The 25,408-nt window shown below is 41.1% G+C and overlaps 1 protein-coding gene across 2 annotated transcripts in view; it reads right to left on the reverse strand.

Annotated features, from left to right (window-relative positions):
• LDB2 (LIM domain binding 2) overlaps positions 1-25,408 on the reverse strand; it is a 461,540-nt gene that overhangs the window by 74,374 nt on the left and 361,758 nt on the right. For both annotated transcript variants that reach the window (XM_052641921.1, XM_052641920.1), the window contains exons 3-4: positions 11,455-11,627; positions 1,345-1,467 (exon numbers count right to left, since the gene is read on the reverse strand). In XM_052641921.1, the coding sequence (XP_052497881.1) occupies positions 1,345-1,467; positions 11,455-11,627 (296 nt within the window). The remainder of the gene's footprint in view (positions 1-1,344; positions 1,468-11,454; positions 11,628-25,408) is intronic.

A 25,408-nucleotide genomic window follows, 5' to 3' on the forward strand; every position in this document is an offset into this window, starting at 1 on the left:
CCAGAAGGACTGTAAAGGTATGCATTCTATTTTCAGAAATACCAGCCACATTAAAAATATCAAGATGTCATGTTTCATGGGCCAACCCCCATGTTCTGTTTGGCGAGAAAAGAAAATAAATTCTTTCTGGATTCCATTGTAAGGGGAGTCTCTTAGTCATTGCTCTTTCTTTCTGTTTGTTTTCCCTTCTTTCTTGATGGATATAAACTATTGTTAAACAGAGGAAGTCTTAAGTAAACATCTTGCCTCCGGTTCTGCATTCATGAGACTATCTAGGTTGTACCAACATCTTAATTTATTCTTTTTCTGTACGTAATGCAACCAATTGGCTTTGTGTATATAAATTGAAAAAAAAAACGAATGTAGGTGAAAATAGCTTGCCACTTTGCATCTCAATTTCTGAAATAAGGGTCCTCTGTAGACATGCATGCGTGCATGCTAAGTCACTTCAGTTGTGTCAGACTCTGCGACTCTATGGACTGTAGCCCACCAGGCTCCTCTGTCCATTGGATTCTCTAGGCAAGAATACTGGAGTGGGTTGTCATTCAGTACTGGAGTGGGTTGCAATTACAACTGTAATTGTATTCTCTTTTCACCACATAGGGTCTTAAAAATCAGGCTCAAATCTGATTTTGCTCCAAAGCATTTTCCCAGAAACTGCTGGATCGTGTATTCTGGAAGAAGCACTTATTAAGTCAATGCCTGCTGATTCCTTCTTAAGGGACTGACCTGATGAGTTTCTGTCAAGTCTTACCATTAAAACATCTCTCTAGATTGGCATTGAATCCACCCTTGCACCTTCCTGATGTCCAACCAATTTGATATGATTTACAGCCAAATGCAATCAAGAGGAACCCAGGTCTTCCTCTGGTTTCCAGCACCGTGGTTAGGAGGCGTGTGGACACACACCCGAGGTATGTGAGCCCCACATCTTGTCAGATGGTTCCAATAAAAACTGGAGACTGTTTTTCCTACTCCTTGTTTTGTTTCTCTCATTTATACACAACAAGTTTATTAGCCCAGGCTGAGTGGTACTTGATAACAAATGCATGGAATTTAAGAAAAGTACAGACTGTTTATTGAGGTAACCTCCATTTGGAGTTTAAAATAATAAAGTAGGAAAGGAAATAATCTCACAACTTACCAAACTCAGAAACAAAGGAGGGAAAAGGGGGCCTGTGGATGAAAATGATTGAAGGGAAAACTCAAAATTTAGAGTTAATTGTCTAAAGAGTGAAAGTTTCTGGGAGCTTTTCCATAGTCAGAAAACAGGGCTTCTCTTTTCTGGGTGAGATGAGGAGGGGATGAAAGGGAAGAAAGTGAAATAGAAATTAAGGTACTTACGTGCATGGCTAGAATGCTTCTTGGGACTAACTCTCTGTATTGTCTAATGGTAAAGTGCCACGTTTTTATTCTCATGAGGTCGTCAAAGGTGAACTCCAAAATCAGTCTGCCTTCTGTACACACCTGGAAGGGACAAACAGGGGGCTCAATGGTTATGCACTTGGTGATCGCGACGTTTTTGTAATTCACATGTCAGCCACTCAACGCGGTCTCCCTGACTCCTCTTGGGAGGTGCTCGATCTTAGCAAAAACGTGGCACAGGGAAGGTATCAGCTCTGAAATTAATGGGGTCAAAGGTCAGCACAGCAGCTCACCAGCCATGAGCTACTGGTAACTCAACTAGTTTTGGCAGAAACTCCACGAGCCCCTATTTCTTCATTTGTAAATATGCAGACAAAACCTATCTTCTAGCAATGCTATGTCAAACACTCCTGGTAAACTGTGTCTCCCATAACACTAACATGCTTTCACCTCCTTTCTCCTCCACTTTCATCATCCTTCTAGAATAAGCGTTTGAGCTCTGTTCTAATCTCGGTTATCCTACTCTGGGAGAAAGTACCTAATAAAAGTATTCCTGTGTAAGTATGAGTTACTTCAAGGCCATCCAGGCAGGAGGAGAAGGGGATGACAGAGGATGAGATGGTTGGATGGCATCACCGACTTGATGGACATGAGTTTGAGCGAGCTCCGGGAGTTGGTGATGGACAGGGAGGCCTGGCATGCTGCAGGCCATGGGGGCAAAAGGAGCCAGATAGGACTGAGTGACTGAACTGAGCTGAACTGAAGCAGAGGAAGTTTTTGTTTCCAAAGAGAAATGTCAGAGGGTGGTGCTTCACCCAAGGCTATGGGTTATCAGTTATGGATGTTTGGAAAGAAAGGCATTTTAGAGTAAATTCCTTGAATCACATTCTATTAGATATGACGAAATCTGCTTGTATAAAGGGCCAGGCTTTGGGGAACCAAATTAATCTAAGATAAATATATATTATTAATGAAATATAGGGAGTCTTACAGAGTGATCACTGACAGGGTAGCATTTTTATCTGCTTTTCAAAGTCAGATGATTTTTGGCATGCAGTTCATTTTTCTTTTCTTTGGGCAGCTTACAGGATCTTAGTTCCCTGACTAGGCATTGAACCTGGGCCCATGGCCATGAAATGGTCAAGTCCTAACCACTGGGCTGTCAGAAATTTCCGTAGTTTCTATTTTATTCACATTTCTCCTCACTGTTGTGCTGTGTGCTGAGTTGCTCAGTCATGTCCAACTCTTGAGCAACTCACTGGACTGCAGCCCGCCAGGCTCCTCTGTCCATGAGACTTTTCAGGCAAGAATACTGAAGTGGGTTGCCATGTCCTTCTGCAGGGGATCTTTCCGACCCAGGGACTGAACTTGCATCTCCTGTGTCTCCTGCACTGTAGGCAGATTCTTTACCTACTGAGCCATTGGGGAAGCCTTTTTTCACTGTTAATGACTTTGAAATGAAAGAAAATGTGGGAAGTCTTACGCCACTCATTCTATCTCACCTCTAAGATGGGAAGCAGTGACCGTATATTGGTCCAGTTTAAACAACTGCAGCTCGTTATTCAGCCCACGTTTGCCTAGAGATGCAGTACAAAAATAGGAGGCTTTCGCACCAGAAAGTCCTAGATTCAAATCTTGACTCTGTTTTCCACTTATTTTGCAACAGATTCCCTAAGTTTCAGTTTCCTCATCTGCAGAATAAGGATCAGAATACCCTTAGGTAGGGACGTTGGGAAAGTATATTAAGTGAAGTTTTGTGTATAGATTGCCGAGTATTGTTGCTGTTGTTTAGTTGCTAAGCCATGTCCAACTCTTTGTGACCGCATGGACTGTAGCCCGCCAGGCTCCTCTGTCCATGGACTTCTCCAGGCAAGAATTCTGGAGTGGGTTGCATTTCTTTCTCCAGGGATCTTCTTGACCCAGGGATTGAACCCACATCTGCTGCACTGGCAGGTGGATTCTTTACAGCTGAGACACCACAGAAGCCCACCTGGTATTGCATTTGACAGTAAATGACAGTTTAAAGATAGAAGACGTGCAACCAAGGAACCCAGAGCCTTGGAGCAGGGGTTGTTGTAATGTCCTGTCTGAGACCTGGGGGCTTATGAGCAGTGCATCGCGGGCTCTTCTGGGAAGAGCTAAGCCTCCACCTAACCCTGAGATTCCCACTCACTTTCTTGATTCAACCAGAACAGCTTCAGTTTTATCTGTTTTAAGTAGTGGGCTTCTGATCAAGCCTGTCTGGAGAAAGATTGCTTAGACTAAAAAAAAGTACAACACTTTGGAAATCATTGCACTTACACTTAAAGAAAAAATGACAGTCAACTGAATAGGGAATATGATCATTTTAGAAATAGTCTAAACTATAGTCCATGAAGATAATTAGCAATGCAAATCATTCTTTTGAGCTTCCCAAGGCAGCGGTAGTGGTAAAGAATCTGCCTGCCACTGCAGGAGACGTAAGAGACACGGGTTCAATCCCCGAGTCCGGAAGATCCCCTGGAGCAGGGCACAGCAACCCTCTCCAGTATTCTTGCCTGGAGAATCCCATGGAAAGAGGAGCCTGGTGGGCTACAGTCCTTAGGGTCAAAAAGAGTTGGACATTACTGAAGTGACATAGCACAGCACATCAACCTTTTAAGAAATCTTAATAATCACTTCAAATGACTTTTCAAATGAGTCAGTTCTTCTCATCAGGTGGCCAAAGTATTGGAGTTTCAGCTTCAGCATCAGTCCTTCCAATGAATATTCAGGACTGATTTCCTTTAGGATGGACTGGTTGGATCTCCTTGCAGTCCAAGGGACTTATTTGAAAAGACCCTGATGCTGGGAAAGAATGAAGGTGGGAGGGGAAGGGGACAACAGAGGATGAGATGGTTCGATGGCATCACTGACTCAATGGACACGAGTTTGAGTAAAATCCAGGAGTTGGCGATGGACAGGGAGCCCTAGCATGCTGCAGTCCATGGGGTCTCAAACAGTCGGACAGGACTGAGCGACTGAACTGAACTGAATAATCACTTCCTTCTTTGGGAATTTTATACCCAAAACCATCATTTGTTGAATTCCAACTATGCCCTAGGCACTGGGTTAGGTGCTTTCGAGTCTCTCTAATTTAAAGAACTATTTTCTTTAAACAAGAAAAACACCAAGTGGAGAAGAGTTAGGAACCTGTTGACAGAGCACCACTTAAGAAAGATGCTTAAAAAAAAAGAAAGAAAGATGCTAATAACACCTGCCATTTCCATTTCATCAAAGGTCTCAGAAGCACTGTCAGATAATTATTGATAATCTGGGTGAAGGCCTCTGACTCAGATCCAGTTGGCACAAGCTGTGGGTAATTCCAGGCATTTGGGCTCCCTGCCCTCAAACTCCTCGACTGAGTGGTCTTCAGGGCCTCATTTCTGGATCTTCGCCATGAGAGTCGAGCACAGTGAAATGGGGGAAGACTTCAGCGTCCCCACACCACTCCTCCAGAGCCTTGCCTATCAGCATCAGACTTAATTTACCAAGATTTTCCAAAGAGTTGCATGGAGATTAAGCCACACAATTCTTCCCTGTGTGTTAATAGTACAGAAGCCACCGGCAGGGGAGGCTTTCCCAGAAGAGAGGTGACTATAGCCAGACATGGGCAGAGAAGTGTCTTGACAAGGCAGGACAGGGATACTGGGGTGCCATAATCCTGTTCTTTTAAAGAGAGGGGGTTATTGGCTGTTTAAGCAAATATTAGCCCAGTTGAATGTCATGCTTTTTTAAAATTACCTAATCTATTTGTTTTGTGTTTATGAGACACAAACCCAAGGCAGAGAGAGGTTCTGGTTTACTTCTACAGGAATAGAATTTCATAAAGGGAAGGCCTGGATGGAGTTCTTCTGATGAATTACTCAGTTGGAGAATCTCTAAGGCTATGTTCAACTGTGTTCTTTGTTTACTGTGATGTAGCAAACCAGCTGAGGACTCTTTTTGCCATCAAACTGCTAAGGGCCTACGAAAAGAAACACTGCAACAGCCTTGGGCTCCTCCTTTCTCAGCTAAAACCAAGGACTCAGGTTTATCTGGGACATAGCATGAGCAAGAGAGGAATCCTGAGAACTGAGTCGAAGTCACTTGTGTTGAGTGTTTTCTTTAAGGGAAACTAAATGACTGAAGTGGCCTGAAAGTCACTTAGTCGTGCCCGACTCTTTGTGACCCCATGGACTGTAGCCTGCAAGGCTCCTCTGTCCATGGAATTCTCCAGGCAAGGACACTGGAGTATGTATCCATTCCCTTCTCCAGGGGTCTTCCCAACTTGGGGATTGAACCCAGGTCTCTGGCATTGCAGGCGGATTCTTTAGCATCTGAGAAGCCCTGGTGACTTCTTTGAATGAAAGGATGGGAGACAATTTGATCAATGCTGACCTTCCCCAAGCAGTTCTTCCCACAGCCTCCTCCCAACCCCTGCCCCCCTTATGGAGGCCAAAGGAAACTGAAGGTTTTGTGATTTATTTTATTTTACATGCAACAATCAGAAAATGAAATAGAGATGCTTAATAAAAAATATATATACATATATATATTCCTTGTTTGGAATAGTTAAAAAAAAATGAGCATAGCTTACGAAGAGGAATTAATGTTTCTTCTTTTCAGAAAAACTCTGCACATTCCTTGTAATCAATACAATTAATGTAGCTTTTATCTTAAGTTGGCCTTTTTTTCTAACAAAAAAAAAAAAGCTGCCTTTCACTTGGAATCCAAATTCAAAAGGGTCCCCAATTAAGAAAACATTTTCTGTTGTGCTGAATTCATGTTACTGTGAGCTCTGACATTTTGTTTCTGTGGTAACCAAAATCAGCTGATTAGTTGGCATGGCAACAGAAAAGATGTAATCCCAGCAGACACACTCTAATCAATGCCCCCAGCACAGATGGTCTCCGGAGGATCAACAAGAAAGAGGCTGGCAGGCATTCAGTGCATCACGTGTTGGCTTGAGAGTAGGCCAGGAACAAGAGAACTAAAAAAGAACATTTCTCAAACTAACCCGGAGCTTTTTAACCCTTTTCTTTCTTTGTGTAATTGTAAGGCAATACTGACCATGTCGTTGTATAACAAAATGATTCTCATGCAGCTTTTACGAAATATAATATGTTTGTTAGATGCGAGTATTAATTTAATTTTTCTTGGTCTTTATGCTTAGAACAGTATGCATGGACTAAGGCTTTTAGATTAACAGTTGCATAAAGCTCAGTGTATCTTACTTGGAAATGCTGCACATGTAAATCCATAGTGGTTTAATTGCTAAGTTGTGTCCAACTCTTTGTGATCCCATGGACACCTTTGCCCCTCAGGCTCCACTGTCCATGGAATTTCCCAGGCAAGAATACTGGAGTGGGTTACTATTTACTTCTCCAGGGGATCTTCCTGACTCACGGATTGAACCCGGGTCTCCTGCATTGCAGGAAGATTCTTTACCTACTTAGCCACTGAGGAAGCTCATATGTAAATGCATATATATACATTTATTAGAGTGATATACTCACTGATGTTATAGTAATTCCGTTAGAGTCAGGATGAGAGCATAAAGGGCTTTCCAGGTGGTGCTAATGATAAAGAACTCGCCTGCCAATGCAGCTGGATTTAAGAGGCACTGGTTCAATCCCTGGGTTGGAAAGATCCCCTGGAGTAGGGCATGGCAACCCACTCCAGTAGTCCTGTCTGGAAAATCCCATGGACAGAGTAGCCTGGGGAGCTACATTCCATGGGGTCACAGTCAGACACGACTGAGGGCTGAGCACACACCCAAGAGTATAACATAATAAGAATCGTGAACCAACTGTCAGAGACATCAGTGAGGGTTCATACTGGAAAAAAGTGAAAGTTACTCATGTCCGACTCTTTGCGGCCCCGTGGACCGTAGCCCGCCAGGCTCCTCTGTCCATGGGATTCTCCAGGGAAGAATACTGGAGTGGGTATCCATTCCCTTCTCCAGGGGATCCTCCTAACCCAAGGATTGAACCCAGGTCTTCTGCATTGCGGGTGGATTCTTTGCTGTCTGAGCCACCGGGGGAGTCCAGGAATACTGGAGAGGGTAGCCTATCCCTTCTCCAGGGCATCTTTCCAACCTAGGAATAGACCTGGGGTTTCCTGCATTGCAGGCGGATTCTTTACCAGCTGAGCTACCAGGGAGACCCACACTGGTTGGTATTTCCATGGTACTTTTCCACAGTAGTAAATAATTTCACAGTTAATAATTGAGATAAGGAAAGACCATAGCCTGTGTTTATAGAAATGATAAGATGTCCAATAATGGCTGTAATTATGGTTCCAGTTTGTGAACCCCAAAATGATGCAACATGTATCTCAGAGAGGGTACTTTCAGTATCGGCCAGAATTCACATCCTCAAATATAATTCAAGGGTCTTTAATTCTGAAAACCTTGGGGATTGCTCTTCTGATTATTAAGCTTTGTTTCCAGTTTGATTCAAAGTTGAATACAGAAAAGAAAGCTTTCAGAATATATGTGTAAAAACTCTCATTACAGCATCTATAGTGTTCCTAGGGTCAGGAAATTGGAAAACATGCTTTGTGGTCCTGAGGAATATTAAATATTACTGTTGATTAAGGCTGTGGCTGATTTTTGATTCACCAGTTGACCACATTTTCATAAAAGCAACTCAGAAATGCAGAGTCAAACGTTATTTGGAGAATTAGAGTTTATTGATAGTCTAAATTAAAACAATGTGAAAATGCCTACACATAATGTGCTAAGTGATACCATGTACTAATAGCAGGCTCCCCTTTAAAAAAAAATAAAGCATCAGCTACCAAACTGTTTTTCTTTGTGATACTGAAAGGTCATTAGCTTTCTGATTTCTACTAAATCACCATATTATTTCATTACACAAAGATGAGTTACTTTTAATTAATATAAGAACAAAAGAAAAATTGGAAAGATTCTTTGGGTAGTATAATAATCACCCAAGGAGCAAAAAAAAAAGAGATAGAAAAAATGAAACGCTTTGGAATATTCTAAAAATAAATGTGCATAATTAGCATCTGGACGAAGGCCACACAGCTAAGCTACATTTCCCAGAAAGTGATATTTTTCATCACAGTATAGAAATATTCATTACCGGAGCTGGCAAAAGTATTGCCACAGAGTAGAGTCAGATGGGTGATCTAAATAATTAAAGCTTGAAACCCAGAGAGCTGAGTTCAGGAGAATGTCCCCGTGTGGGAGGGGGTGCCATGTGAGAGGGAGTGCTCCAGCAGGGAGGAGGAGGCAACAGAGGAGAACCTTGGTTTCTTAATTTGAATAGTAAAAAAAAAAACCACCTTATCAATTCATAGGAAGAATGGGATTCTTTTTGATTTAAAACCAATCTGGCATGCACAGCATGATATCTTCAGAGCAACTGACTATGTTCACTTCTGAAAAAAGTTTCGGTCTGAGAAAAAAATGGAGGAAATATATGAAAGGCTCATTGCAATATGCATTTTTATTTTCAGTGGCTACAGGCTTGGGAAGTAGCTCCTTCATTACAGCCAAGCTTAATTATCACGGGTTTCTTTTTTCTCTGAAAGCATAAGGAACTGGTGTGTTTTTCTTGAATGACCTAAAAGTAACACGAGTGTTAGTGCGGCGGTGGTTCACTTGTGTCCGACTCTTTGCAGCCCCGTGGACTGTAGCCCGCCGGGCTCCTCTGTCCATGGGATTTTCCAGGCAAGAGTACTGGAATGGGGTGCCATCTCCTTCTCCAGGGGATCTTCCTGACCCAGGGATCGGACCCGTGTCTCCTATGTCTCTTGCATCGGCAGGTGGATTCTTTACCGCTAGCGCCACGTGGAAAGCCCAAAAGGAGCACCGTGTATGTGTGTGTGTTAGTTGCTCAGTCGCAGAATACTGGAGTGGGTTGCCATTCCCTTTTCCGGGGAAAGTAACACTAAGCCTACACAAAGGACACTGAGGCAACAGAAAAAGGCTTTCCCTGCAGCGCTCGGGCTTTATAATGCTAGAAATGGCTCCTGTATCCACAAGGTGATGTAAATGTTTGGTGTCTTCAAAAACAAGTGAGTCATGGGCAGAGAAACCATCACCCAGGTGACCATTCCTCTCCACACAGCACAACTCTCAAGACCAGCACGCTCCAACACACGCAGTGGGAATCTTCCTTATCCCAGACTGACAGCTTTTCTCTCCGCTCAATGGTTAAAAAGGGAAAGTGGGAAAAACCCTCCTCCTGTTCCACATTTAAAATGTCTGTGGATGATAATCAAGATACCATAAACTCAATGGCATTGGATGATTCGTTTTTGCATTTATATAAGCATTTTCTTTGCCTGTGGTTTTTAACACTCCTGTGGGCACCAGAAAGGTGAAATTGCACCAAGATCAAAGAATACTTTAAATAATAAATGTTTTATATCTGCTCTTTCAGCAAAATAGTGTGTAAGTAGCAGACACATCTTCAGTTTTATAATTTAGGCTTCTGCAATTAACCCTGATAATTCAGCTTCTCTTAACTATAAAGAGAAGGATGTCATTTGTGTTTTCGGCTAAAAGAAAGAACTGGTCTTGTTGATGTTACAAATTAGTTTCACACTGAGTCTTAGTCAAAATGCAGTGAACTAGTGTTCATTAAAATAAACTTCCATTTGCCAGATTCTTTGACTAAATATTTATTCTTACTAATTTTTCTTCTTGGGAGATGATATAAAGGGATTGTCTGTAGTGTTCCTCTTATACTTTTGTATTCCTTAAAGGTTATGACTAGTTGAATTGTGGTTTGTTGATTTTCCCCCTGCTTCTTAATATTTGAATTCAGCTTTAAAAACTTTAATTTCAGTAACAAAGCACAAATACTGACTTCACAATAATGGAAGAATGTTCTTTTAGTTGTAGGATATCCCTGAGTATCAAAACCAAAGTTCTATGTAATGTATATCATCATGGGCTATAGTGAATTATACATAGTATCTTTTGAGTGCTGTATATTTGAAAGTTACTAATAGTCTTTAACACATTACTGACCAGAGACATATTAACACCACAGGCAAAAAAAAAAATCCCCCAGTCAATAATGTGTTAAAGGGCTTGTCACAAGAAAGAGATTTTAAGCATGTGTAGTGGCTGGATGGCATCACCAACTCGATGCACATGAGTTTGGGTGAACTCTGGGAGCTGGTGATGGACAGGGAGGCCTGGCGTGCTGCGATTCATGGGGTCGTAAAGAGTCAGACACCACTGAGTGACTGAACTGAACTGAGTGATGGATGGGGGTCTTCCCTGGTGGCGCAGACAGTAAAGAATCTGCCTGCAATGTGGGAGAGCTGGGTTCGATCCCTGGGTCAGGAAGATCCCCTGGAGGAGGGCATGGCAACCCACTCCAGTATTTTTGCATGGGAAATCCCATGGACAGAGGAGCTTGGGAGGCTACAGTCCATGCGGTCGCAAAGAGTTGGATACGACTGAGTGACTAAGCATAGTGCTGGATGTTAACTAAACTTATTAGTAATCACCTCACAATATGTACATATATCAAATCAACACATTGTAAACGTAACACAAATGCACTGTTACGTGTAAGTGGTGTAAGTGTTAGTTGCTCAGTGGTGTCTGACACTCTGTGAATCCATGGACTGTAGCCTGCCAGACCCCTCAGTCCCCGGAATTCTCCAGGCAAGGATAATGGAATGGGTTGCCATTCCCTTCTCCAGGGGATCTTCCCAACCCAGGGATCAAACCTGTGTCTCCCGCCTAACAGGTAGAGTCTTTACCAGAGAAGTCTGTTAAATGTCAATTATATCTCAATTAAAAAAAAAAGAAAGGAAAAAACACCTAAATTGTAATTTAGTAGCCTAAGTTTGATAGGCAGCCAAAACTCTCTTCTCTTTCTTGAAGGTTTATCCTGTTTGACTTTCTTGGGGTCTGTATCAAATGCACAGGGCTCCCCCAGAGAGTCTTGCTGGGTTACAAACCAAAAAGATGACCTCACAGGGCTGCTCGTATCTGACATGTGAGAGGTCAGCTTAAAGTTCCAGAAGAAAACCCTAATCAGTATCCTGCAGCACACCCAGAGAAGAGCAGGCCTTGTCGCCCAGCCCAGCCCGTACCTTGGTAAACATGGGCTTCCCATGCTGGGTGACCATCACGCACTGGTCGCAGTCCACGGTGATGGATGAATTGTGGTAGGACTCTTTCGAGTGCTTGAGAACGTAATACAGGTCGGTCACCCCTCCTTCAAACACAGTGCTAAAATAACGAGGGATGAGGGTCCTGCCGATAGCTGGAAGAGACACACAGAGAAACAGACCATCAACAATAATGTCCGGATCGTCCCATATACCCCACACCATGGCCAGACCTCCAACTGGATACAGATCATACCAAGAGGCAAAGCTTTTCTCCTTACCAACTGCCAAATCCCTGACGGCTGACAGCTGATAAAATCGAATCTATTCACTAAGAATCTATGCAGTCATCTCTCCAGATTTGGCGTCCATCAATAAGGTAAGAGTTAGTACTTTAAACATAAAGGGGGAAATGCTGATGACTTTTGACCTCATGGATATTCTCTAAGTTAACATATTTTCAAAAAATAAAACATATCCAATCCACTTGGACTTTTCAATGGATTGCACACCAGTTACTCAATCATGTTTTATTATTAGTAGTAGTCATAATAATATAAGTTTTGATAATGTAACGCTTTGTGGGCTATGAATTATTTTTGGGCTTCACTCGCTCACTGGATCTTCAGCACAAAGTCAAAAGACTAGGGAACTGTAGGAAGCACAATGATTATCATAAAAGAAAAAGTTATTAGGAATGTTTGAAAGTCACGTGACTTATGAGTAGATAACTGGGGTCTCTAATGTTAAATCTGCAAACACCCATAGGAGTTTGGGATGGACATGTACACACTGTTATATTTAAAACGAGTAACCAGCAAGGACCTACTGTATGGCACAGGGAACTCTGTTCAACGTTATGTGGCAGTCTGGATGGGAAGGGAGTTTGGGGGTGAACGGATATTATGCATATGTATGGTTGAATCCCTTTGCAGTTCACCTGAAACTATCACAATATTGTTAATCAGATATACTCCAATATAAAATAAAAACTTAAAAAAAATCGATCTACATTGAAACACTTTCCAACACCATGTCTCAAACTGCTTTAATGAATGGATATCTTTAACAAGTGATCCCTATCTGTATACAAAGAAATCCATACCTACGTGAATGCACACTGCTCTATCTGCTTCTGGAGTTGAAAGAAAATCTCTTTCCAGAGTCAAAGGGCCATCTTAAGAAAACTCGATACCTTCTACTTGGTCTAAATTGGTCTCTTTCATTCTGCGTGTCCTGTCCTGTCCCATTTTAGTTTGAGGGATTCGTAACTAGCTGGGTCTCTCTGATATATGATGCTTAGAAATAGCTAACAAGTCCTTGCTTTAGCAGAGATTTTAAATCCTCTTACACTGAAAATCCCAACTCATAATATCAGGAATTTTGCCTATGTGCAGATTTTGAGGCAAAGTACTAAAGCACTCTCAAGTGATTCAAGATTTTAATAAATCTCTTACATTCACTATATAAGGCTTCCTGAAAGACAAAAATAATATTTAAGATAAATACATTACCAAAGAGTGCTTTAGTAGGAAAGATCATTCAATCATCACTTGAATGTTTAAAAATGTTTAATTTCATTTTAAAAGAATCAGTATTAATCCATTTTGTATGAATCTATATCTCTTTTGTACACGGATTAGGAAAAAATACTATAAAAAGAATACTCTGCCAAATGTTTTCTGAAGTGATCGCTAAAGAATCCCAATGTGAATGCCTAGTCTCTGAATAATTTATATAGTTGTTATTGCTTCATATTTACTGCAGTGAAATCAGTCAACAAGTGTGTGCTGAATATTCCAGGATCTTTGGCAATTTCATCCTAAATAATCCTTATACATACACTTCCTAAATACTGCCTAATCCCCAATAGTGCATGTTTATTTGCTAAATATAAAATTCAAAGAAGAGTCATTTGAGTCTGTCATATCCTTAAACATATGCATAGCTGATATGTCATAAAGAAAACTTTGCTAATATGAAAAACCTTATTGTACTTTGCTAAACAGCTAAAATTAATTAAACGTATTTCAAATATTCCAAGTTAAAACTAATTACCATAAATCAGCTCTAGCAATTTGACATTTTGGGATCTGTACTGTGGAAAGTAAACACACACCATAAAAATATAGATGTAGGGTGAAAATATTTCACTACAATATCCAAGGAATTGTCACATTAAAAAGGTTATGCAAATAAACATCATTGGATTAGCCACATTATCATTTATTCATGAATCATGCACAACTTAATTTCTCTGTAGTAGTGTTTGCTATATGTAAGCATTATTTTCATTCATAGTTTAAGGAAATTCAAATGGGAAAAACCTTCAAAATTCCTTAACTTTCAATTGAAATTTTTCAATCTTTTTTTGTGTGATAAAAGTCACATAAAGCAAAGCGTACTATTTTAAAAGTATGTTCACTTTGCTGGGCAACTCTCACCATCACCCACCTCCTGAAGTTTTCACCTTCCCAAACTGAAACTCCGTCCCCTTTAAATACTAGCTCCCCCTCCCTGCCTCCTGACCCCCTGTTCCCTGGCATCTAACAATCTGCTTTCTGACTCTATGAATGTGACTACTCTAGGTGGCGTGTACAAGGGGAATTATAGGGTATCTGTGTGCATCTGGTATGGCCTCTCTGACTCCAGATAATGCACAGGCTCCATACTCAATAGACGTAGAGGGTGGCAACTTTGCTTCACTGAATCCACTCTGTCACTGCAGGAGATGATTGTTAAGGGTACCTGAGGGTTGCTTTCAGTCCCGAGTCCTTTGTGGGACTACTTCTACCATTTTCCCGCTGTCTGACTTGGACCATCATGCACAAAGCTCTGTTATCCTCTGTGGTAGACTAGCTACTCTGATGACCCCAGTGCATCACAGCAGTGGGATTCACAACCTTCCATATGTAGCCTCCTCTTTTCAGATCGGCCTGGATCCTGTGATCTGCTTTCATAAATAGAAGGTGGCTTACTTCACTCTGTATAAGCTCTAGGTTCATCTACCTCATTAGAACTGAGTCAAGCCCATTCCTTTTTATGGCTGAGTAATATTCCACTGGGGCTTCCTAGGAGGCTAGTGGTAAAGAATCTGGCTGTCAATGCAGGAACACATAAGAGGTTCAGGTTCAATTCCTGGGTCGGGACAATCTCCTGGAGGAGGGCATGGCAACCCACTCCAGTATTCTTGTCTGGAGAATCCCCATGGACAGAGGAGCCTGGTGACTTCAGTCCACAGGGTTGCAAACAGTGGGACATGACTGAAGCGACTTAGCAAGCACACATGCAATATTCCACTGTGTCTGTGCATCACAACTTCTTCATCCATCTATCTCTTGACGGACGCCTAGGTTGCTTCCATGTCCTAGCTATTGTAAATCATGCTGCGGTGAACACTGGGGTACATGTGTCTTTTTCAGTTACAGTTTTCTCAGGATATCTGCCCAGTCTTGGGAATGCTGGGTCATAGTGTAGTTTCATTCCTAGTTTTTCAAGCAATCTCTGCACCATTCTCCATAGTGATTGTATCAATTTGCAGTCCCACCAACAGGGCAAGAGGGATCCCCTTTCTTAGCACTGTCTCCAGCATCTGGTTTTTGAAGATTACACAGAGTGAAATAAATCCAGAAGAAAAAGACAAATATCTTATATTAACGTATTTATATAGAGTCTAGAAAGAGGGTACTGATGAACCTATCTGCGGGGCAGAAATGGAAGGGCAGACACAGAGAACTGACTTGTGGACACAGTCGGGGAAGCAGAGAGGGGGACGAATGGAGAGAGGGCACTGACATGTGCGCAGTGCCCTGTATAAAATAGTCAGTGGAAACTTGCTGCATGATGCAGGGAGCTCAAATCCGAATTCTGTGACAACCTAGAGGGGTGGGAAATTAAAATACACTTGCTCCCTCAGAAGAAAAGCTATAAGCAACGTAGACAGCATATTAAAAAGCTGAGACATTACTTTGTTGACAAAGGTCCATCTAGTCAAAGCTATGGTTTTTTCCAGTAGTCAAGTATGGATGTGAGAGTTGGACTATAAAGAAAGCTGAGCACAGAAGAATTGATGCTTTTGAACTGTGGTGTTGGAGAAGACTCTTGAGAGTCCCTTGGACTGCAAGGAGATCCAACCAGTCCATTCTAAAGGATATCAGCCCTGAATATTCATTGGAAGGACTGATGCTGAAGCTGAAGCTCCGATACTTTGGTCGCCTGATGCAAAGAGCTGACTCATTAGAAAAGGCCCTGATGCTGAGAAAGATTGAAGGCAGGAGGAGAAGGGAATGACAGGGGATGGAGATGGCTGGATGGAAATCACTGTCTCAACGGACATGAGTTTGAGAAAGCTGTGGGAGATGGTGAAGGACAGGGAAGCCTGGCATGCGGCAGTCCAAGGGGTCGCAAAGAGTCGGACATGACTGAGTGACTGAACAACAGTGGTGGGATGGAGTGGGGGGAGGGCGGGAGGTTCAAGGGGGAGGAGACATGCCTATACCTGTGGCTGATTCATGTCGACATATGGTAGAAACCAACACAATATTGTAAAGCGATTATCCTCCAATTAAAAATAAATAAATAAAAAATATATATAAGGTGGCACAAGTAACCTTGTGTCTATTGGGGCCCAAACCTGGGAAGACCTAGACACTTCCACCTTGAGCTTAAGGGAAAAACCGGTTGCTATGTGCAAAGTCCAACTACTCTTAAAACTGCCATCCTGCAAGAAGCCCAACTTAGCCACGTGGAAGTCGCACAAAGGGGAGTACAAAGGACAACATCCCCAGTTGAGCATTCAGCCAACAGCCAGCAGTAGCTTGCATAAGGAAGGACGTTCTGGACACTTGAGCCCCCAAAGAGCTGCCTTGAGCATGTCTCACATGGATCAGAAGCGAGCTGCCTTCCAGAGACTTTGCCCAAACTGCAGAATTATGAGTCAATAAAACAGAAGTCTTGGGGCATTTCTAAGTACAGCAAAGGTTAATCACAGCAGACTTTCAATCTCTTAGGCTACAAAGATGGGCGAATTGGAATTCTTCCCTGGAAGAGGATAGTTTTGCCACGAAAAGCATGTGAATTGTAGAAATTCTGTACAGAGGAAGCAGATCAGAGAGACTGACTCTGTGGACTGATGCGGGCCTCATCTCAGCTGGGACAGAAGCCAACTCCATCTCTTGGAGATTTCACTTATGTGAAATACGTACCCCTACTTTTTTGCTCGAGTTTGTGTTAGATTTCTGCGATTAGTGAACAGAGACATCTTGATTCATGTTGTCCTGTTTCAGCATGGAATAATGGAGTGGACACACAAAATAAAGAGGAAGTGATAAGAAAAAGTTGTCAAAGACTATACCTGTATTTTAATCATTGCTCCTACAAACTTGGGTTTCCCTGATGGCTCAGTGGTAAACAATCCACCTGCCAATGCTGGAGACGCAGGTTCGATCTTTGGGTTGGGAAGATCCCTGGAGAAGGAGATGACAAGCCAATCTAATTTTCTTGCCTGGGAAATCCCTTGGACAGAGGAGCCTGGGGGGCCACAGCCCATGGGGCCTCAGAGCTGGACATGATCTAGCAACTAAACAACAGCAACAAACTTAGAGCCTTAACGTCCACCTGTCTATCTACCCTCTATTATTTATCTATTATCTATTACTTATCTTATAGTTCTGACAGTCTGACGTGGGTCTTGCTGGGCCCAAACTGAGGTATCAGCAGGGCTGTGCTCCTTTCTAGAGGCTCTAGGGGAGACTCACTTTTCCTGCTCTTCCAGCATCCACAGGCTCTCTCTTACTGCCTGACTGTGGCCACTTCCTCCATCTTCAGAGTCAGCAGTGGTGGGCGGGCTCTACGTGGTCTTATCCTCGCCTCCTCCTCTGCCTCCCTCTCCCACTGTGAAGGGCCCTCGTGAGTGCAGTGTGCCTGTGCGTGCGCTCGGTTGCTTCAGGCGTGTCTGACTCCTTGCGACCCCGCAGACTGTAGCCTGCCAGGCTCCTCTGCCCGTGGGATTCTCCAGGCACAAATACTGAAGTGGGCTGCCATGGCCTCCTCCATGGGGATCTTCCTGAGCCAGGGATTGAACCCAGGTCTCCTGTATCTCCTTCACTGCAGGCAGATTCTTTACCCACTGAGTCACCTGGGAAGGCCCCCTGAGCACACTGGGCCCACCCAAATAATCCAAGATCATTGCCCACCTCAAGATCCTTCATTTAATCGAATCTGCAAAGTTCATTTTGCCAAAAGGTAACATCTTCATAGGTTTCAGGGGTTAGGACTGAACTTTTCTGGGAGGCTGTTATTCTGTCTGCCATCAAAGAGCTTCTGTTCTACAAGGGAGTGGAGTCAAAAATACAGCACACACATGCACACTAGATACAACATTTAATGTGCAATGAATGGAAAGAGAAACCAGAAAAAAGAATTGCATGTGTTTGAGGAGCCCGCTCTATAGCGCGTTCATTGATTTCCTCTATAAACCTTTACAGAACTCAGAGCAGGTGCAAAGCTCCTTGGCAGGTGCTGGAAACACAAAGATAGATTTTTCTCCTTGTCTCAACACCTCATTTCTAATAACAAATATCTAAGTATCTGTAACATAATGTAAAAATAAGGTTTAAAAATAGATTTGTGATTTTGAACTTTGCCGTTTTCTCCTGAATCCTGAATTTGATGTACAATTTTATTACTTTTGAGGCACTAAGATTAAAATGTCCTTTTAATTTAATAAATGGTGCATCCACACCACAGAGCCTAATATAAATGACTTTAAAGTGAACATTTCAGATTTAGACCCCGTGGACCCCTAATTCATCAGCCATACCAATTCTGAATCTATTTAAGTTGCATACTGTCCCACTCGTAAGCTACACCTATGCTTTACATTGATACGTTAATCCTTGGAATAAAAATTATTTTAAGTATTGATATGATAAATCTACATTTGTGCCTCCATGAAAGGGATTGTATCTTTCAAATATACTTGAAAAGAGATTAAGATTCTAATAATTATAAAAGTGATTCTATTTTTCTAACACATTTAGGTCAAAGCTCCAAAAAACTGGAAAGAGGGAGTATGGAGAGTCAGAAAGCATGAGAAGATTTTTCTGTGACATTATGTGAGTGGAATACTGTATATGTTATTTATCCATGTGTTTATGAAACAGAAAAGATCACAGATTAAATTATTCAGGAGTCTGAAATGTGTATAAAGAATGTTTAAACAATGCTCTACCTTGTAGGTAAACACGATTAGTTCAGAATAGCTAACAATTTGTGTGTGTGTGTGTCTGTGTGTGTGTGTGTGTATGCTATTCACTCAGTTGTGTCTGACTCTGCGATCGCATGGACTGTAGCCCACCAGTTCCTCAGTCCATAGGAATTCCCAGGCAAGAATACTGGAGTGGGTTGCCATTTCCTTCCTCAGGGAATCTTCCCAACCAAGGGACTGAACCCTGGTCTCCTGCATTGCAGGCAGATTCTTTACCATCTGAAAAACCAGGAAAGCCCATTATCCAAAGGGAATTTGGTGCTGAGCTCTGAATTCCAGTTCCTCGGGAAGTTTTCCCTTGTTGTTCTGTTTGTCCCCAACTATTGGCCCCACTTCCCCAAAAATTCTTGCTGGGAAAATTGGAGGGCTGGTGGAACTGTGGAGGCAGGATCTAGCTTCTCTTTTTTCTCATAGGGGTTACTTGTAGACATTGAGCTGTCTACAGGATACCTGTAGATATTAGCTGATTTCCCCCCTATTTAGAAACCAAATGGTACACATTGGTAGCTCTTAATCACTGAGAAGATATAAGCATCTGCCTTTTGGAGCAGTTTGTCTCTGCTAATAATTATGAAATGCTTTTCTTAAACTCTTGAGGATGCTTAGAAGGAATTCACATGAAAGAAATTGCAAGAGGAAAATAATCACATGAGAAAACGTTCAAACTAGTAACCAAAATACATATTAGAATAAAATTAAAAAGATTAAAACATCAACCTGATGAGGCTGTGGTGAAATGAGCATACTCAGATACTTCTAGGGAAATCAATGTAACAATTACTCTAGCGTGGGGAGTGTCTAACTCTCAGATAGCTTATTAGACGTGACGCTAAGCTCTTGGTAAAAATCCTGGCCAAACTGAGGTTCTAGTGTTCAGATCTTAAGTGCCCCAAAAACCATTGTCCAATGTGAAGACCTTTTGGTTCGGGGTCATCCCTTATATTCTAAATGCCTATAACTTCACCTTTCAAAGAAAATTCACTCCAAAAAATGTAAAGGTTGAGGGAATTAAATGAAAATGGGGAATAAGAACAATGCATATAACTAACAACATATTAGGACCACTTCACTCTTGACAATTATTTAACTAGTGATTTTCTACCTCATTGGAAAAGGAAATCATGCTACCATACTGTGCATTAGTGCTTTTAATTAGGCATAGTTAATTATTATAAAGCAATTGATAACTATGATTTTTAAACATTTTTTTCATAAACATGACAGTGGATAAACTGGTTGCCTAAATCTGAGTAGTTTTTGTAGAGTTGTTCTAAAGCTGCAGTACCTCAAAAATTCAAAAGGAAATTCTACGAGAGATACCACTACATCACACGTACAAAATTCTACTCATAATACTTGTGAAGATTCAATCAACTTTAGACTTCTCTGAATTCAGAAATTAGTAAATGCATTATGCTAACATAATGGGAATGCTCCTAGTACTGAAATAAACAATACTGGTGTTTTTATTTATGGTCCTTGTGACATCATACACAGTAGCTCAGTTGTGTCTGACTCTGCAGCCCCATGGACTGTGGCCCACGGGAGCCTCTGTCCATGGGATTCTCCAGGCAAGAATGCTGGAGTGGGTTGCCGGTTCCTCCTCCAGAGGATCTTCCTGACCCTGGGATTGAACTTGCATATCCTGCGGCTTGTGCATTGACAGGAAGATTCTTTACTACTGAGCCACCAAATATAACTATATAATCAAAACGATGAAATTAAAACATGCTTGAACTTTTGATGGGGGTGATACAGGATTAAGGCAGATTTCTTTGTCTTGATGAAGGTAAACAAGCCCAAATCACTTGACTTTCATAAATTATTTTCATTGTCATGTACCTTTAACTACTTTTTGTAAACAAAGCAATCTGATTTAAACATTCTTCTTTCTTGCTATTTCAAAGATTCTTTCATTCAATATATGTTTATTAAGTACCTGCCATGGGCCCAACATTGTTCTAGGTGCTGGAGATAAATAGCAGACAAGTGGGAAGACAGAATAAAACTGGTAGGGAAGGAAGGCAGGCTGGTTTAGGTTGGCTGGTCTGCAAGGCTGCAGTGGTGAGGTTTTGATGGAGCTGAGTCTAGGCTGGACAGGTCATGTGAGCATCTGGGAATGAAAAGGTCCTATAAAGCAAAAGCCCTAAGACAGAAATGAGCTGGAATTGAATGAGCCTGGTGTGTCCCAGGGCCAGAAAGAAGGAAGTGTGGTGGGACCACAGTCACGGAGAGTGAGATGACAAGTGAGTTCAGAAAAGGAGGTGGGGCCAGACTATCCAGAAACTTCTTGGCTCCTGCAAAGACTGGCAGCTCAATCTCAGTGCAGATCAACAGCAGTTTCAGGCTTTAGCCAATGATGTGATCAGACAGACTTATTGTTTTTCAATGTATTATATATTATGATCTGATGAAGTTGCTGCTTTTAAATGTGTCATCCACCTGTCAACACGGTTCCAAAGTGCCACAAAATTTTTTGTTCCTCCCAGAAATCTAATAGGCATTTTTCTTCCGTTTTCTACCAGAAGACTTCTATTCGACACCACCTAGCAGAGATGCTGGAAGAACAGTGCAGACTGTGATAAATCTCATCCCGCTCTTAGGGAGCTTCTGGTCAAGTGATTCTTAGAGTTGTGAGTTCATTAATTAAGGACAAATATAATAGGATGCAACTCACGGCTTGTTCTTGTTCTCCATTGTTTATTCATTCTGGACACACAAATGGAACCCATACATATTTGCTGAATGAATGAGTGCAATCCATGAATGGATTTACAGTTTAAAAGTTCCAAGAATTTACGTGTAAGACTTGCCTCATTTCACCTTATTTAATTCACCTAGTGATTGGGCATAATCAGATAACTTTGGTTCGTGGTTTTTTTTTTCAGCTATACCACAGAGTGTATTTCTCACTTATGTGCCTCTCATCATGGGCAAAATTCTTTATTTCTTTGACCCACAGTTTTGATAACAACATTGTGCAAGGGAAGTCCACAGCCACTGTGCACCTCTCACCACGAATCAGTACCTATAGGTATGAAATTGAAACCCTTGAATAACTTCCAGATCAAATCCATGTCCTAGTTACTGTGCCTAATGACATGAGCCAGTGTTGATGGGAAGAGTGAGGCGTCAGAGAAACACCTGAGCTGAAGGATGAAAGTGAAAGTCACTCAGTTGTATCTGACTCTTTGTGACCCTATGGAATATACAGTCCATGGGATTCTCCAGGCCAGAATACTGGAGTGGGTAGCCTTTCCCTTCTCCAGGGGATCTTCCCAACCCGAGAACTGAACCTATGTCTCCCACATTGCAGGTGGATTCTTTATCAGCTGAGTCACAAGGGAAACCCAAGAATTCTGGAGTAAGTAGCTTATCCCTTCTCCAGCGGATCTTCCTGACCCAGGAATCGAACCGGGGCCTCTTGCATTGCAGGTGTATTCTTTACCAACCTAGCCACCATGGAAGCGTAGACACCAATCAGACACAAGGGACCGGAGGGAGGCCGAGGAGACAGCATGTGTGTAAGGAGCGTGTGCATTTCCCATGGTTTGGGCTGCGGCCTTTTTTTAATCTTTAAAAATTAAAAAAAAAAAATTAAAGTTTTCTCTTTAATGTAAACTGTTTTAAAAATCTTTATTGATTTTGCTTCTGTTGTACATTTTGTGGCTGTGGGGCATATGGGATCTTAGTTCCCCGACCAGGGATTGAACTGGCACCCTCTGCATTGGAAGGCGAAGTCTTAACTATTGGGCCACAAAGGAAGTAGCAACCAGAACTTATATATTTGTACTTTAGAAGAGTTTGTCTGGATGAACTATTACATAACCATGACATTTTCTCACTCTTTCCTTAGGACAGTATGATATTCTTTTAGTTATCCAAATTTTATAAAGTAGTTTACATCTGGCAGATTTATTTCTGCTCTATTATTTTTATTTCAATATTTTCATAACTGATACTGATACTGTTATTCTTCTAGATAAACTTTAAGAGAATTTTGCAAGTCCTGCCCCCCTACCAAGAAAAATTGGAAGGAGGTTTGTTTAAATTAAATGTGCTAAAAAAAATTTGACATCTTTAGAATACCCAATCATCCTGTAAAAGAAGATAAAATGTCCATTTGTTTAAATCTTTATTTCCACCTCACAATAATTCTGTAGCTTTCTATAAGTATATAGCTAACAGCGCTTGAATATTTTAGTTATGCTGAATGGTTAATGTAATTTTTTTCATTATTTTTCTGTTTGGAACACAGACACTTACTTGAATGCTCTTACTATTTCAATAGTGTTTTGGAAGATTGCTTTGCGTTTTCTAGGTGAAGAAATCTATGTATTTCCTTCTTTCCAATATATTTATATCATTAATTTCTCATTTTACTACAATAGTTGGAATAGCTCTTCCAGGACAAAAGTAAAAATAATGAGGTAATTAGTAGGCTTTCTTTTTTTCCCCTAATTTTTTTGAGCATTTCCTCTAAGAGTAAGGGAAGTACTTTTTGTTGATTTGAGATCTGATCGTTTAACTTACTATGGAAAGAGAAACAAATTATTTTTGTAACTCTTGTGTTTATGATTTTGTTCTTTTTAATCCTGATGAATGTCTAATTTGATCAAGTGCTTCCTCACTTATTATTGAGTTGGTTGTCTAAGTTCCTTTAGAGAATTACCTATTCATATATTTGCAGTTATTAAATAATTTTTGTACTTGGTATAAACCTTTTTCTTGTGCACACATATATTTTAAATAAAGTTTTGTATAAATCCGTGATTTTATTAGTTTCTTTAACAAAGACCCATGAAAGCAGTGCTTTATATGAGGCGTTAGTCTAGGTACTAACTTAGAATGATGGGGCAAGAGACGACCTCACATTTAGTCCAGGGACTCCAGCATTTTCTAATTCCAGTGCATTTCTGAAGATCTTAAGAAGCACCCCTAGCTAGTTCCGTACTTCAAAAGTACTATTAAAAAAGAATATGTTTAGCATGTTTCTCTGATTTGAGTAAAGTGAACTCAACTCATGGTGATACTGATTAGCTCCTGATTAGTGATTATGAATAACACTTAACATATGTGGGAAAAATATGATACCGTATACTAACAATTATTTAATAAATGTAATAAGATTATCTATGATTATATTTCACACCCTCACTTTATAGCAGAAGAATCTGATGGCTAGAGAAGAATACTGCATAGCTACTTGGAGCCAGGGTAATATAAAGTAGAATGCTTATTCTTTTTAATAGACCAAACCGTGTTTGTTTCTATGCCTGAATTTAATTTTTATTAATTTTTTACTTACATAAATGATCCACATGCAAAAAATTAATACAGTGCGGTTGCAGAGACTCACTAACTGTTCACTAGATCTGATTTTTTTTTTCTAGGCGTAGAGTAGACCTCACTTCCTAAACTCCCTTACGGCTGGGAGGCTGCCTTATGATGGCGTTGAAACCAATGTCCAGTGGATGTTTCTATTCTTTTCATTTTTTTCCCACCAAGCAGACATCAAGGAAAACTATTCAACTTTCAGAAAAATGGATGAAATCATTCTATATGTAACTGATAAGCTCTTTCCCAGCTCTAACAGGCAGGTGTTGAAGACCCAGGAGGGGATTCCATGGATCCCTGATAGCACACACTTTTTCCACAACTTCACCAGCACTGAATATTGTCAACTTTTGCATTTTTTCTGCCATTTAGATCACAAAGCATTTCCCTCACAATGTAACGACCCTCAACTATGCAGTTTTATGTATGTGTAGATGATGAAATTAAGTAATTAACCACAGACTTCCAACTCATGGGATTAAAATTCCAAGTGAGTTATCCATATCTGACATTTTCAGATGGTTTGCCATTTTCTGGAACTTTTTTTTACCCCAAACCCCTTCATTTTACTAAAAGAAAAATAACTCCTCTAGGCTAGAGAAGCAAAAAAAAAAAAAAAAAAAAAATTCCATTCCTTGATTTTTCAAAGGTGCCAAACATCAAGAATTCTTACGAAATTATTTCAATATGATGATTTATTGGAACTGCTCAAACTCAGACCCGTGGGGACACCATAAGTCATTCAATTCTGTGTTTTAATATCAGCACAGTTCAACTGAGTTAGAGAAAGGCTGCCAGAGAAACAGACATATGTGTATGATTTCAAACTTAATCGAAACCAGGGCTCGGCAACTTTTAGCAATGCCAAGAGTGGCGAAAGAGACCGTTTCCACTCTGTAGAGACAGGCAGACGCAGGGAAACTGGGCCCGTCCCCAGGACTGGATATTACACAAGACATTCCCTGTAAGGTGTTAAGTGGTCACTAAAATAGAAGCTAATAAAACATGACCCTTTAAAGTGGATTTGGAAGTCACGGGAAAGGTTTGTAGAATTAAAATAATAAACTGGCTGTCCCCACCGTTCTCCCAACTCCATTTCAGTCTCAACCATTCCCTTAGTGCTTCCAGGCTCAGCACACCTTGAAACCATCATTCATGCAGCATCCTTTGTCTGTGACCCCCTAATCTTCCCTCTTCTGCTTCATCCTAAGGCCTAGGCAACCTTCAATCTCAGCTCAAGGACCACATCCTATAGTGGAGCGTCCCTTTTCCCCTTCTAGGTTTCCTCTCTGTCCTTAGCCCTCTTCTTTTAAATTATTACTATTATTTCGG

This window comes from Budorcas taxicolor, chromosome 6, assembly GCF_023091745.1.
Source record: "Budorcas taxicolor isolate Tak-1 chromosome 6, Takin1.1, whole genome shotgun sequence".
Taxonomy (NCBI): domain Eukaryota; kingdom Metazoa; phylum Chordata; class Mammalia; order Artiodactyla; family Bovidae; genus Budorcas; species Budorcas taxicolor.